Source organism: Oreochromis niloticus, linkage group LG13, assembly GCF_001858045.2.
Source record: "Oreochromis niloticus isolate F11D_XX linkage group LG13, O_niloticus_UMD_NMBU, whole genome shotgun sequence".
NCBI classification, from domain to species: Eukaryota; Metazoa; Chordata; class Actinopteri; order Cichliformes; family Cichlidae; genus Oreochromis; species Oreochromis niloticus.
Genome location: NC_031978.2, coordinates 10,244,126 through 10,259,524, shown reverse-complemented (window position 1 = coordinate 10,259,524; position 15,399 = coordinate 10,244,126). Strand labels below are relative to the sequence as shown.

Genomic DNA, 15,399 nt, shown 5'->3' with positions numbered 1-15,399 from the left:
CAATCTAAAATTATAATTTGCAAATGAGTTAAAAATGTCACTCAAGTGAAAATTGTATGTGATCTATCTTCAACTCTGACAAATTAAATGTACAAAAATAATGATGATGGTGATAATTTGAAGGCATAAAAGGATAAAAAAAACAAAATGAAGTTAGATTTATCTTTGGTAATTTAATTTTTATACCTTAAACTTGGCGACATGAATACAGCACAATAATTGAGTTGGCTGATGTTGTTGTCTGAAAACCACCTGAAGCTATGAAGTACACAGGTGAGCTCAAGAACTGTATAAAGCACTCTTGGGTGTGTTTGGGTGCGTGTGTTTGCATTATAAAGTTTGCTTTTATACACACTGGTAACACACTTTATATAAAAGATGTATTACACAATCAGCCATCGGTGCCAATAGTATCTAGGGGAAGAGCCAGCAGGTGACCTGATTATCACAACCTTTTAAGGAAATATTGCAGTAGGTTGTAACTAAATAAACTGTGACCTAGAAAGCATCTGCCCTTAAATGGAGCCACTGACACCAGGTTGATTTACCCGCCCCAATGAGAATTTATCAGCAGTAAAGGTGAGACAGTGAGCATAGACACATGGCATACATGGCATAAAGCCTGCAGATGTCACAACTGTAACTGACAGTAATATAAGAAGATAATCTGGAGTGGTTGCCCTGCTGGTTTTCATTCTAGCCATCCAGTCATCCAGTCATCCTCCAGCCCTCACCTTCAGGTGTGAGCAAACCTTTAATGACATTATTCTTTGCACGTTGTCACCAGAAGCATTTTTTAGTCTGTTTTAATGTGTCCACCTAAGGGTCCAAAGTAATTGAGCATGATTTATAAAGTGATGGGAAAATTAATTTCACAGTTGTAGACAAAAAGGAAACCATAAAGTTCACCAATACTACTCCACAAAACTGAATTTATCCTCAAAAATCTAAGTAAGCAGAATGCTACTTGGAAGACTGGAGGAAACGTTTTCTCTGTCAGACCCAGCTCAAGCCTTTCATCAGTCATCACAGAAAAATAAAGAAACAGTACTCACAAAATTTACTGATGCTATTAAAAGAACAAAGGCCCTCAGTGTGGAGTGTCTAACATAACCTAATATTTATACAGGTACAGGTGGTTTCTAGTTAATTCTTTAGTCTCTGAACAGAGACACACCAAAGAGTCACAAGATAAATTTGAATGCTGTCTTTGAGATCTTTTGATTGAATTCTTAAATGCAAGAAAATCCTAACAATAATACTAAACCTTCCACCTATCAAACTTTCTTCTACTTGGCTGTCCCTCAAAGCCGAGAGTTGAACAGCAGGTGGGTGGAGCTGCTGTTTCTGAAATAACTCTATTAGGCGTTGTAGGGATTTCACATATACTGACTTGATTATTTGAAACTGTTAAATATGAGCATCCATCAGTAAAACAGAAAGAATAGACTGTAACAGGAAGAACAGTGCTGCTTCCTAGAATTGGGAATGTTGGCATATTGATCCAGCTAACTCTGCAGCTACCTGTACTGAAGGGATTAATGTGAGCACATTTCCACAAACACCCTTTATTTGTCACATACACAATTATACAGAGTACAACATGTAGTGAAATTCTTGTGTCCGAGCTGCGGACAGGCTGCGCCATTCCAGAGTTTGGTTTTAGCATGGGGGGTTTAGCCAGGACCCTTACTGGATAGCAGGTGGGAATCGAACTTGTGACTACCGCTGAAAAGGTGCGCAGTCTTACCACTACACTTCAGCTGCCTAAGCTCCTTTGTGCGAGAAAAGGAAATAAAATTAATGTTCTTTTTTGATTTATGAAAATAAACCTCACAAATAATTACAGCGAAGAATTTGCCTGAAATCTGGTTTTCATACAACTGAAAAGAGATTGAAACCTTTATCCCTACTCAAATTAAATATGTGTGGGGTTTTTTTTTTAATTATAATTACATTTCCACCGTTTAAATCTAAACAAATAAGACAAAAAAAATACTAATTAACCCAATGTCAAATAGGTCGTGCATTTACTAAGCAGTTACCCTTGGCACACTGATACATGTGACCAATATCACTAACATTACATCAGCGTTTTTATCTCCTTGCGCTTCCTATGTTATTGTGGGAAAGGTTACACAAAAGTGCTGAGCATGCGCAGCTGTAAAAGTTTCACACAAACATAAAAAAAAAGAGGATCGGATAACAAGACTTTTATGTCAAAAGTCAATCACGGACCAACTACATCACGTAGCAGCCGTGGAAGGTGGAAAAATAACTATTATGGGGATAATGAAGAACTTCAGATTCTAACAGCTTTATTATAACCGTGAAGAAATATTAACATGGTTCAAAACGAAAGCTAATTTACAGAGCAAGGAGAGCGGCTCGTTTCACACTCACAGCACAAATATAACCGATAACCACACCTTTGTCTTTTAGTTTACCTTCTATAACCCGACAAGATGAAAAACGATCAGAAATGCGTTTAATAAGAACAACAGCAAAAAAAGAAAAAGGAAAAAGAAATTAAACGTTTTAGCTTAAATAAACTTTATTTTGCTTGATTTTCTGGAGAAGAGCCATATTTTGCAGGCAGTGGTGTTCAGTGTGAAGGCTAAAGTGTGTTTTCTTCTCATTCAGTTGTTGCGCAAACACAGTAAGAATGCGAAGAAAAAAGGTTTAAAAGCTTCTGACCCGCCTCTGACCCTTTATGGAGCTTATTACATAATCACATTTCTGTCTCATGGACTCCTCCCACCACACAGAGGCAGAGGCTTTAAAAACACAGATTTTCCAGTCTTCTTCCTCACCTGTAGCGCTTTGTCGGAAAGAAGTCGCAATGTTTTTCACGCTGTTTTCAGCAACCACCTGGACTTTGCTGGTCCTGCTTTTCACGCTGATATTACTGTGAGTATTCCTCGACTACTGTTTTGCAAGACAATCGAGCCCTTATGTTATGTCGCGGTCAAACCACCCGTACGTGGAATTTTGTTTCTCCTGTATTCCTTTTGTTTTAATGTCCAACTGACGATTTCAGGTTTTCTCTGTTTTGTGACACAGGTACGGAATATGGCCATATCGATTCTTCAAAAAGCTGGGGATACCTGGACCGAGGCCCCTGCCTTATATTGGAACGATGCTGGGCATAAGAAAGGTACGCACAGAAACCAAACTCACCTTAGAGACTGGGATACGAGCAGCTGACTGATTTGATCTTTGAGAAGTGAGAAGGAAATATTTAATATCCTTATCAATCGTCACTATCACTGACCTGCCTGAGCTGTCTGTGTGTTTTTGAATGCACATGTCCTACTCAGTGGCATATTGACACTAAAACATATTTTACTTCTTGCAGGGATTTCTTGGTTTTGACCTAGAGTGCCATGCCAAGTATGGGGACGTCTGGGGGTGAGTATTTACTTCATCAACCAGGAAGTGCACACCCACACACAGACAAAATAAATAAATAAGTAAAATAAAATACAAAAGTTCTGAATTCATTGTCAATAATGTGGCGATCTAAAGCAACTAAAAAACAAAACAAAAAATGTGAATTGTGTTATTGTTTAAAAAAAAAGGCTGTTTTCTTTTTTGCAGGTTGTACGATGGACGAACGCCGTTGTTAATGGTGGCCGATCCTGAGATTGTTAAAACTGTGATGGTGAAGGAGTGCTACTCTGTGTTCACCAACCGCAGGGTAAGAAGCTCCTCTTTCTATGATGTACCAGAGTGAAAATTCAGCAAATCATATGTAGTACAACGCTGACATCTGCTCTCAGATTTCTGTTAATTTGAATCATTTATTAGATTTCATGAAACCTCTGGACGTCCTGCCACTCCCCATAGAACGTAAAATATTAGCAAAACATGGATACAAACACTTTCTCACTTTTTTACATTAACAAAATTGCTAGCAGTGATTTTCAAAGCAACTTAGGAAATGTTGCAGTTTATAGTGTCAGGCCGATGTGTTTAGGAAAACAACAGCAGCACTACAGGGAAAGACTGTTACCACATAATATGTAAATGAAGTAATATTAAAATCCAACAGGCTGGACTTGCAGCAGTTCCCTGTGCTTTACACAAAGAGTTACACTTTTGTTACTCAAGGGTTACATCAGCCAACACAGCAGCTGAAGAACATGAAGCAAACCAGGAAACACACTTCACTGTTTCACAAAAAAACTACACAACAAAGACAGATGTTTAACATCTATCTCACTCTGTATGACAGAATCAAAGCTAATTTTATGAAGGTTTTATGTATTTAAACCAATTCAAATAATCACATTATTGTTTCTGGGACTGCTTCCTGTACAGCTGAGTTTAAAAAGAGTTAGTGAATATATAAATTATCAGCGTTGTACTAGTGAGTGGTGTACTTTGAAACAGTTTTCTGATATGTGCTTATTTAATCAATCATCATTAAGCAGTGGTAGTAGTTAAGATATTTTTAACAAATATCACATATTTCCCCACATCTATATTATCAAACAAACCTGGAGAAAGAGGACGGGTTAATGATTACATTTTACTCAAACCTCTTTACACTGTAGTACTTATTTATGGTGATGTTGGTATTTGTTGTTTGTTTACTTTCCACTGTTGCATGTAGCCATGTGTGTTGATCTAGCCAAAGGAAGTTCTATATGAGCACACACAGAGAAGATACCAATTACATTACATTATACGTGCAAACGGATGAGGGAGATGTAAGCAAACATTGAGAGTTATTATTTCCTTTTCACAGGATGCTGGTTTTTTCACCGGACCTATGGAAGACGCTGTTGTAGTAGTCAAAGATGAAAGGTGGAAACGAATTCGCAACAGCGTGTCTCCATGCTTCACCAGTGGAAGACTGAAACAGGTTAATATATCTTAGTTCATTAACCACTTATATCCCAAAAAGTTTCTTTTTCAATGGGTGAAAGGTGATGAAACATTTCCCCCACTGAAAACGCTACGTCCAAAAGAACAGAATCAACTTTTCTGGATTTCATTACCTGGATGATTGAGTATGCATCAAGACATAACCACTAATGTGATTAAACTATATACAAAGTACAAAAAAAAGCCAGCAGTTCCCAGAGATGTTCTTATTTTTTTCACAGACATTGTTAAAGTTTGTAAAATAGAGAAAACGAGTTTACAAAAAATGTACCAACATCATCAGTGCGTTTTGATCTGTTTTCTTTCTACATTTCTGACAGACATGTAACATATAGAGAATATTAATAACATAATTTTCTTATTTTGTCTCCATTATATAAAAAAAAGGTTTTTCCCCTCGTTGCTCGCTATGCAGAACGACTTGTTGCAAAACTTGAGGAAATGAATTTGGATGAACCCATCTCTGTCAAACAGTATGTTGTTAATCAGAAATATGCAAACATATTAAATTGTTCATCCTAAAATAAATAATGCACTGACCACTTGTCTTTTCCAACTCTCATAGGTTTGTGGCTCCTTACAGTTTAGACACTGTGACCAGTGCTTCTTTCAGTGTGGAGATAGACTCCATAAACAATCCAAATGATCCAGTTAATGTTCAAGCGCAGAAGCTCCTTAAATTAAAAATGTGGCTTTTGTTATTAATAAGTATGTCCTTCTTTTGACTTTTAAAAACTCATTTAATGTTTTGTTTTCAGAAAGCAAACTCAATGGTATCTGCAGGATGTCAAATTTTGCTTACCGGTATTCGGTCTGGTCTCATTTCAGTGGCAGTTCCCTTTGGTAGACGTCTGGCAAAGTTCCTGAACATGGAAATCATACCCAAGGACAGCGTTGCCTTTTTCTACAACCTCCTCAAGAAATTTAAAAACCAGCATCATGAAGACAAATCTGTAAGTATTAAATTTATAAAGGAACATCAACATTGTCGTGTCCATACACGTCCTGTTGTCTTTTTGATGTCTCTATCTTGATTATTTTAAAGCCAGAAGCAGCTTTTGGGATACTGCATGTTCACTGAACATTGAAAAGGACATGAAACTAGTCACAGAGGCCATCAGCTCATCAGAAATGTTTACAGACATGAGAGACAAATCTAGATGTATATGTTTTCCATATACATCTAGATTTGAAACCACAGGACTCGCTCCCTGTAAGCTATGGGAAAATAATTTAGGGCAAACCCTGAAATCATTTGCCATCTTTTCTATACAGTCTATGCACACTGCAAACATTATTGATAATTTTCTTCTGCTGTTGACTCTCAATCATCCACATGTGAGCACATTTGAATATTGTCTTTTCTGATGTAGGCTCAAGCAGACTTCCTGCAGGTGTTGATCCAGAGTGAGATCCCAGAAAAGACGTATAAGAATGATGAAGAACAGCCAAGTAAAGGTATGTGTTTACCACAGAAGCAATCCATAATATCCAGTCACTCACGTCACATTACTTTAGACAACTCAGAATCAGGGGTTTTCACACACATTTTTCTCATGACATCAATGTGCTCAAATGTCTCATACGCAAAAGAAAAGTCAGTCAGTATCATATATTATAAGCCAGGAGCTGGATGATCCAATCCAATCCAATTTTATTTATAAACCACTTTAAAATACCCAGCACAGGACCTAAGTGCTGTACAGAAAATAAGTTAGAATAACAGAAAACAGCAAAAATAAATAAATAAAGCACATAATACATAAAAATTAAAACAGCCCTATATTAAAAAAGAAAACAAGATAAAACGGCATAGAATCAACTAAAAACAACTAAAATAAAAAATAAAAACCAACATCTCACGTGGTGTCATAGGCCAGGGTAAAGAGGTAGGTTTTCAGGAGTCCTAAAAGAATACTAAAAGAAATGGGCAGCCAGTGAAGTGAAGCTAAAATAGGGGAAATGTGCTCAAGCTTTCAACTGCCAGTTAAAAGACGAGCTGCGGCATTTTGCATCCTCTGTAGATGAGTAATGTATGATGAACTGACCGCAATATAAAGTGCATTACAGTAATCCAGCCGAGTGCTAACAAAGGCATGGATCACTGTCTCAAAGTGCTGCTGTGAAAGAATTGGCTTTATTTTGGACAGCTGCCTGAGCTGAAAGAAGCTTGATTTTACCACTGCCTTAATCTAATTGTCAAACTTCAGATCACAGTCCACTTTGACCCCAGGGTTTGTGACAGCTGGTTTAACACACTCGGCCAAGGTATCTAAATACACATTGGGGGTCTCAGTGGGGGTACCAAAAACCATCACCTCAGTCTTTTTATCATTGAATTTTAAAATGTTAAGAGACATCCAAGCCTTAATGTCATCAAGACACTGAAGTTATGGCTGTGTGGAGCATGTGTCTTTTTTCTTTAGAGGGACGTAGATCTGACAGTCATCAGCATAAAAGTGGAATGCAATGCCGTGCTTTCTCAGTATAGAACCAAGAGGAAGCAGATATAAAGAGAAGAGGAGGGGGCCTAGAACTGAGCCCTGTAGGACCCCCCCACCACCACCACACACACACACACACACACACACACCTCTGATAGAGGATCCGAGGTTCATAGAGCTTGACCGTCCACAGGGCCAAGAAAGTTAGAAGTACTAGCTACTGATTACTCTTAAATAAGATCATGAAATGTTCTTTCCATAGGTTTGACTGAACATGAGATCCTTTCCCAGGCCTTGGTCTTCATCTTTGGAGGCTACGAGACCACCAGTACCGCACTAACTAACATCCTTTATAATCTGGCCACCAACCCTGATGCGCTGCAGACCTTGCACAAAGAAATTGATGCTAACCTGAAGAAAGATGTACAGTAATTCATCACATAATTTGTTGCCATCCTCGATTGAGTGGTGGACGCCATTTGCATATTTTATTTTTATGTTTGCCTTCTTCTTTATATTTTGCCTAGGCACCCATTTCATATGAAGAGCTGACCGGTCTACAGTACCTGGACCAAGTTATACTTGAATCCATGCGACTGATTCCCCCTGCCCCTCGAATTGACAGGGTGTGCAAAAAAACTGTGCAAGTGAATGGACTCACCATCCCTGAAGGAACCACAATTGTGATTCCTGCATGGGTGTTACACAAAGACCCACGCTACTGGGACTCACCTGAGCTTTTTAGACCAGAGAGGTAAATATGCGTGTAGGTGTGTCATCACAAGGTTATGAAGAACCCTGTCGCCCTCCACAAGACAGTGTAATTAGTGAAACCTGGGACATTATGCTTTCCTTTATCTTTGGTAGATCAATGAGGTGCCATATGTAGGTCCCTTCACTGATGTTCTCAGTGGTTCAATTGAGTGACAGCCAGATACGCATCCCAAAACCTCTGCAGTGTTGTCTGCAGCTGTCTGCTTTGAGTCATTATAGTTCTGGAAGCTGGCTGGTTCCCTGAGACTGAGAGTGCTGCACTGTGGGACTGGTTTTCTTCAATGCTTTTTATCCAGTGTAGCTTCCACCTAAGTACTGCTTTGATCATAGGTTTTTCCCTGCTGTAAGATCTGACTGGCCAATGGGTCCCTAATCCCTGACCAAAGCTTTAGAACTAATGGAATACTTTTGTCCTGACCTATGCCCCCCTACTCTTTACGTTGTAGGTCTACAGACTGCCTTAAAATCATGGCTCAATACAAAGAGAATTATTTGACTTTACATATCTACATTTTTAAAGGTTTATTTGATCTGTATCTGCAGGTTCAGTAAAGACAACATGGAGGAGGTGAACCCATACGCGTACATGCCATTTGGACTCGGCCCTCGTAACTGCGTTGGGATGCGCTACGCCATCCTTGTCATGAAGATGGTTATTGTCTGTCTCTTGAAGAAGTACACTTTGGAAACATGCAAAGAGACCATGGTAAGAGCAACACTCCTCCACATTCAGACTGTCATGGTACTCTGCTGTCCTGTCCCTGATTTAACATCATTTCTTTTCTTTTTTTTAGATTCCACTTCGGTATGACTGGAAGTTTCAGCCAGTTAAGCCTGTAAAACTCAAGTTTGTTCCCAGAAATAAGTAGTCTGAGAGGGAACGTCTCCAAATCCCATCAAACATATTATTTTATGATTTTGCTTTAATGTGAGGGAACTGCTGCCAGGATGACATTGACCATGTAATTTCTTTTTTCAGCTGCTGTGTTGATGAATGAAATGTATTTTAATTCATTTTTTATTGTGTTGAATGTTTAATCTGAGTTTTCTTAAATGTACACAAATAATAATGATGATGATCATTTGAAGAAATAAAGTGCCATAAAAACAAAATGAAGTTAGATTTATCTTTTGTAATTTAATTTTTATACCTTAAACTTGGCGACATGAATACAGCACAATAATTGAGTTGACTGATGTAGTTGTCTGAAAACCACCTGAAGCTATGAAGTACACAGGTGAGCTCAAGAACTGTATAAAGCACTCTTGGACGTGTTTGGGTGCGTGTGTTTGCATTATAAAGTTTGCTTTGTAAGACCCATCAGATACACACTTTTTATAAAAGATGTATTACACAATTAGTCATCGGTGCCAATAGTATCTAGGGGAAGAGCCAGCAGGTGACCTGATTATCGCAACCTTTTAAGGAAATATTGCAGTAGGTTGTAACTAAATAAACAGTGACCTTGAAAGCATCTGCCATTAAATGGAGCCACTGACACCAGGTTGATTTACCCACCCCAATGAGAATTTATCAGCAGTAAAGGTGAGACAGTGAGCATAGACACTTTCATCTTGTGTGCATACATGGCATAGAGCCTGCAGATGCTACATGATGGGTTAAAGTGTAACTGACAATAATATAAGAAGATGATCTGCAGTGGTTGCTCCTGTGTTTATATCAAGGTGCAGGACAGTGAAATAGCAAAACAGCAGGAAGTTTCTGTTATTTTCCACCTTTTTAATTGGTGTAGCACAAAACAGCCTTAACCAAAGTGTCTCTGCAGTGCAGGGAACCCTGCTAGTTTTCATTCTAGCCATCCAGCCTGAAAACCTCCAGCCATCACCTTCAGGTGTGAGGAAACCTTTCATGACATCATTCTTTGCACGTTGTCACCAGAAGCATTTTTAAGTCTGTCTTAATGTGTCCACCTAAAGTATTTGAGCAGGATTTATGAAGTGATGGGAAAATGTTCTAGAAAACATCAATTTCACAGTTGTAGACAAAAAGGAAATCATAAAGATCACCAATACTACTCCACAAAACTGAATTTATCCTCAAAAATCTAAGTAAGCAGAATGCTACTTGGAAGACTGGAGGAAACTTTACTCTGTCAGACCCAGCTCAAACCTTTCATCAGTCATCACAGAAAAATAAAGAAACAGTACTCACAAAGTTTACTGATGCTATTAAAAGAACAAAGGCCCTCAGTGTGGAGTGTCTAACATAACCTAATATTTATACAGGTACAGGTGTTTTCTAGTTAATTCTTTAGTCTCCAAATACAGACACACCAAAGAGTCACAAGATAAATTTGAATGCTGTCTTTGAGATCTTTTGATTGAATTCTTAAATGCAACAAAATCCTAACAATAATACTAAACCTTCCACCTATCAAACTTTCTTCTACTTGGCTGTCCCTCAAAGCCAAGAGTTGAACAGCAGGTGGGTGGAGCTGCTGTTTCTGAAATAACTCGATTAGGCGTTGTAGGGATTTCACATATAGAGACCGGGGATAGTTGTAACATTTTTGACATTTCTGTCTGTAGCTTGGAGCTCTTTTAAGGTAGTGGATTCAAAATGTAATGCAAAGTAATTACATGTCTCTGCTATTAAATAGTGCAGCTATTTTCTCTGCAGCACAATTACCCATTGCATGGTATGGTCTCAAACACAAAGAGTGAAATGTTACAATTAACCCCATAGTCTGGGTTAGTTGTAACATATCCTGGGGTGAAATGTAACACAATGAAATAAGGGTACTGACAAAACATTAACATGTAATCTTTGCTTATTCAACACATGAATGCACTTAGAGCCATTTATGTAGCTGTGTGTGTGTGTGTGACAGAATGCAGAAATCTAGCTTTTGAACATATTCCAACCCCCCAAAAAAGACAAATGATGGAATTTTCTGCAACTGAATATTTCATTAATTTTGGTTGGTCTTCCTTGAGTTTGGCTCAGTGGGCATTATAACCTACAACTCTTGCACCAATTTTGAACATAACAATGAAGCTGAAAAATTGTAGTTGTTCACCAGCATCGCAATTCCATTACTTTTTATCATGGCTTACCTTGGTGTGGTTTGCAAAGTGCTTCAGAAAGATGAGGAAATCTGTTTCTTGCACCCATCCTGATTTATTTCCACTACCAATACTTCCTACTGGTCCATCTCTGACACAGTGGTCTGCATAATGTATGTGTGGGAACACAAACAGTGGAGGAATTGTGCTGCCAATGGCATTAACCGCATATACAAAAGCGACCAGTGAACCTCTCTCTGCTGATGTCGTTGCCCCAACTTGTTTAATATAAGTTAAAGTAATAGTGTGGTAAGTTGTAACATCTGCATTATTGTTACAGCTAACCCAGACTGTTGCTGTTACAACTGACCCAGACTCCTATAGCCATGAACTAGCTAACATTACAGCCAACGGCTAAAACATTAGCACTAAAGACCTACACAGAATATATCCCCATAGACATACAAATAACATAATTTAAGTTTGATGAGTTTAACTGCAAAGCAGATAATGCTATTAGAAATTGAAATAAAGTAGAAAAACTTACTTTTTGGCATACAAATTACTTTTTTTCGTGTTAAATTGTCTGTGTTTGACAAAATGTGCTGATTTTTCACATGTGATAGAAGAACTGAATTGGGCATGCACAGGATGAATCACATCATTTGAAACTTAGCCCTGATTGGAGAAATTGGAAGTGTTACAACTGACCCACGTTACAACTATCCCCGGTCTCCCCTACTGACTTGATTATTTGAAACTGTTAAATATGAGCATCCATCAGTAAAACAGAAAGAATAGACTGTAACAGGAAGAACAGTGCTGCTTCCTAGATTGGGAATGTTGGCATATTGATCCAGCTAACTCTGCAGCTACCTGTACTGAAGGGATTAATGTGAATTTCCATAAAGGTGTGAGAAAAGGAAATAAAATTAATTATCTTTTTTGTAAAGATGGAAATTTTCCTACAAAGATTTGTGAAAATAAACCTCACAAATAATACCACAGAGAAGAATTTGCCTGAAATCTGTTTTTCATAAAACTGAAAAGAAATTGAAACCTTTATACTCAAATGATGTATGTGTGTGTAATTGTATTTTAAATTCTAATTACAATTCCACAGTTTTAAGATAAACGACTTCATTAAATTCTGTGCATTTTTGTCAGTGAATAAACACCACAGCTGTGTAAAAGTACTAATAAATCCAGTGTTAAATAGGTCGTGCATTTACTAAGCAGTTACCCTTGGCACACTGATACATGTGACCAATATCACTAACTTTACACCAGCGTTTTTATCTCCTTGCTCTTCCTGTGTTATTGTGGGAAAGGTTACACAAAAGTGCAGAGCATGCGCAGCTGTAATAGTTTCACACAAACGTCATAAAAAAAGAGAATCGGATAACAAGACTTTTATGTCAAAAGTCAATCACAAACCAACTAGATCACGTAGCAGCCGTGGAAGGTGGAAAAATAACTATTATGGGGATAATGAAGAACTTCAGATTCTAACATTATAACCGTGAAGAAATATTAAAATGGTTCAAAACAAAAGCTAATTTACAGAGCAATTTCACACTCACACTGTGGCTGTAGCTCATGTGGCAGAGGCGGTCAGCCCCTAATTAGAAGGTCGGTGGTTCGATCCCCGGCTGCGTTTGGCTGTATGCTAAATATCCTTGGGCAAGATACTAACCCCATGTTTTCCTACTTGGTGGTGGTCAGAGGGCCCCGTGGCGCCAGTGTCCGGAAGCCTCACCTCTGTCAGTGCTCCCCAGAGCAGCTGGGGCTACAATGTAGCTTGCTATCACCAGTGTGTGAATGGGTGAATGACTGAATGTAGTTTAAAGCGCTTTGGGGTCCTTAGGGACTAAGTAAAGCGCTATACAAATACAGGCATTTAGTTATTTTATTTACTCACGGCAGAAATATTTTTGTCTTTTAGCTGACCTTCTATCCTGTTTGCAACTGAATATCCGACAAGATGAAAAACGATCAGAAATGCGTTCAATAAGAACAACAGCAAAAAAAAAAAGAAAGAAAGAAAGAAAGAAAGAAAGAAAGAAAGAGAAAAAACCGAAATTAAACGTTTTAAATTAAATAAATTTTATTTTGCTTGATTTTCTTGGAGAAGAGCCATATTTTGCAGGCAGTGGTGTTCAGTGTGAAGGCTAAAGTGTGTTTTCTTCTCATTCAGTTGTTGCGCAAACACAGTAAGAATGCGAAGAAAAAAGGTTTAAAAGCTTCTGACCCGCCTCTGACCCTTTATGGAGCTTATTACATAATCACATTTCTGTCTCATGGACTCCTCCCACCACACAGAGGCAGAGGCTTTAAAACACAGATTTTCCAGCCTTCTTCCTCACCTGTAGCGCTTTGTCGGAAAGAAGTCGCAATGTTTTTCACGCTGTTTTCAGCAACCACCTGGACTTTGCTGGTCCTGCTTTTCACGCTGATATTCCTGTGAGTATTCCTCGACTACTGTTTTGCAAGACAATCGAGCCTTTATCTAAAGCCACCCATACGTGGAATTTTGTTTCTCCTGTATTCCTTTTGTTTTAATGTCCAACTGACGATTTCAGGTTTTCTCTGTTTTGTGACACAGGTACGGATTATGGCCATATCGGTTCTTCAAAAAGCTGGGGATACCTGGACCGAGGCCCCTGCCTTATATTGGAACGATGCTGGGCATAAGAAAGGTACGCACAGAAACCAAACTCACCTTAGAGACTGGGATATGAGGAGCTGACTGATCTGATCTTTAATAAGTGAGAAGGACATATGTAATGTCCTTATCAATCGTCACTATCACTGACCTGCCTGACTTCTCTGTATTTTGAATGCACATGTCCTATTCAGTGGCATATTGACACTAAAACACATTTTCCTATAACTTCTTGCAGGGACTTCTTGGTTTTGACCTAGAGTGCCATGCCAAGTATGGGGACGTCTGGGGGTGAGTATTTACTTCATCAACCAGGAAGTCCACTCATGTTAAAATATGTTTGTGAGCCATGCATACCCCCCCCCCCCGCGCCAAAAAGAATAAATAAAATAAAACAAAACAATTCTGAATTCATTGTCAATAATGCTGCGGTCTAAAGCAAAAAACAAAAAAACAAAAAATGCCTTAAACAATTAGCCATGAATTGTGTTATTGTAAACGGCTGTTTTCTTTTTTGCAGGTTGTACGATGGACGAACGCCGTTGTTAATGGTGGCCGATCCTGAGATTGTTAAAACCGTGATGGTGAAGGAGTGCTACTCTGTGTTCACCAACCGCAGGGTAAGAAGCTCCTCTTTCTATCATATCCCAGATAGCAAGGAAACATTGAAACAATGTTGAGTCAATATCAGGCGACGTCATTGAAGCAACGTTGAAGTGTGACGTTGACCCAACGTCACTCTTGCACCCATTTTTAACGTTGAAACAACGTCAGGTTTTGATGTTGAATCAATGTTGAAACCTGACATTGATTCGACGTTATATTTTCTAACACTGTTGACATTGAAACAATGTCAGATTCTGATATTGAAACACTGTTGAGCTATGGTATTGATTTTCCACCCCTTTCGCACAGTTGCTTTTTATTGAAAAAAAAAAACAAAAACAAAAAAGGTCAATAGACATGTATCATTTGCAAAATACTTTATTAAAAGACAAAGTTTCCTATTTACATTTCTATGTTTCACGTCACTTTTTATCATTTACTCTGGGATGGGGATGGATGATGTGCGTCCTGCGCGCCACCCGTACGATCTGGAGCATATCTGAGCCATTTCTGGACTGCTTGAGCAAAGACCAACTCAGACAGAGTTCGCCCCTACCTGCTGCGCCAGGCCATCTAGGACAAAAATAGACACACACACAAAAAAACAAAGACAAAAAAAAGGGAATTAGAGCACATGAATAAGCTCTTGTTAATTGTCTTCAGCAGGGAGAAAGTATGTAAACTCCTAGGCTGATAAACATGAAAGTCACCAGGCGGAAATCGGCAAACTGCCGCATTTGATTCCCAAAGAGCTATAAGCTGAAAATGTGATGTGTCTTAGCATGGTGTGCCGTTTTTTTTAAAGGATACACATGTATCCTTTTAAAAAAAAAAAAAAAAGAAAGAAAACATGGGGTCCTCGGGCTGTACAAAGTGTACAACCCGAGGACAAGACAAGCCGAAGACCAAAGACTATCTCCAGATTAACCGGACATGAAAGTCTTGTTATTAAGAAAGACAAAGTAATATAGCAAAAACCAGACATAGGAA

The 15,399-nt window shown here is 38.5% G+C and overlaps 1 protein-coding gene across 5 annotated transcripts in view; it reads left to right on the top strand.

Annotated features, from left to right (window-relative positions):
- The first annotated feature begins 2,749 nt into the window (after positions 1-2,749).
- The window catches only part of LOC100703397 (cytochrome P450 3A40), a 37,002-nt gene continuing 24,352 nt past the window's right edge, over positions 2,750-15,399 (top strand). Inside the window, exons 1-13 of one of the 5 annotated variants that reach the window (XM_003438212.5) lie at positions 2,753-2,910; positions 3,064-3,157; positions 3,359-3,411; positions 3,601-3,700; positions 4,754-4,870; positions 5,281-5,366; positions 5,459-5,601; positions 5,722-5,846; positions 6,267-6,351; positions 7,600-7,760; positions 7,865-8,091; positions 8,655-8,817; positions 8,906-9,224. In XM_003438212.5, coding sequence (XP_003438260.4) covers positions 2,843-2,910; positions 3,064-3,157; positions 3,359-3,411; positions 3,601-3,700; positions 4,754-4,870; positions 5,281-5,366; positions 5,459-5,601; positions 5,722-5,846; positions 6,267-6,351; positions 7,600-7,760; positions 7,865-8,091; positions 8,655-8,817; positions 8,906-8,980 — 1,497 coding nt within the window. In that variant the 5' untranslated portion in view covers positions 2,753-2,842 and the 3' untranslated portion in view covers positions 8,981-9,224. Of the gene's footprint in view, positions 2,911-3,063; positions 3,158-3,358; positions 3,412-3,600; positions 3,701-4,753; positions 4,871-5,280; positions 5,367-5,458; positions 5,602-5,721; positions 5,847-6,266; positions 6,352-7,599; positions 7,761-7,864; positions 8,092-8,654; positions 8,818-8,905; positions 9,225-13,436; positions 13,602-13,743; positions 13,838-14,041; positions 14,095-14,323; positions 14,424-15,399 lie in introns of those variants that run through there. The other 4 variants (XM_025897664.1, XM_025897665.1, XM_025897666.1 and 1 more) reach the window with 4 other exon arrangements.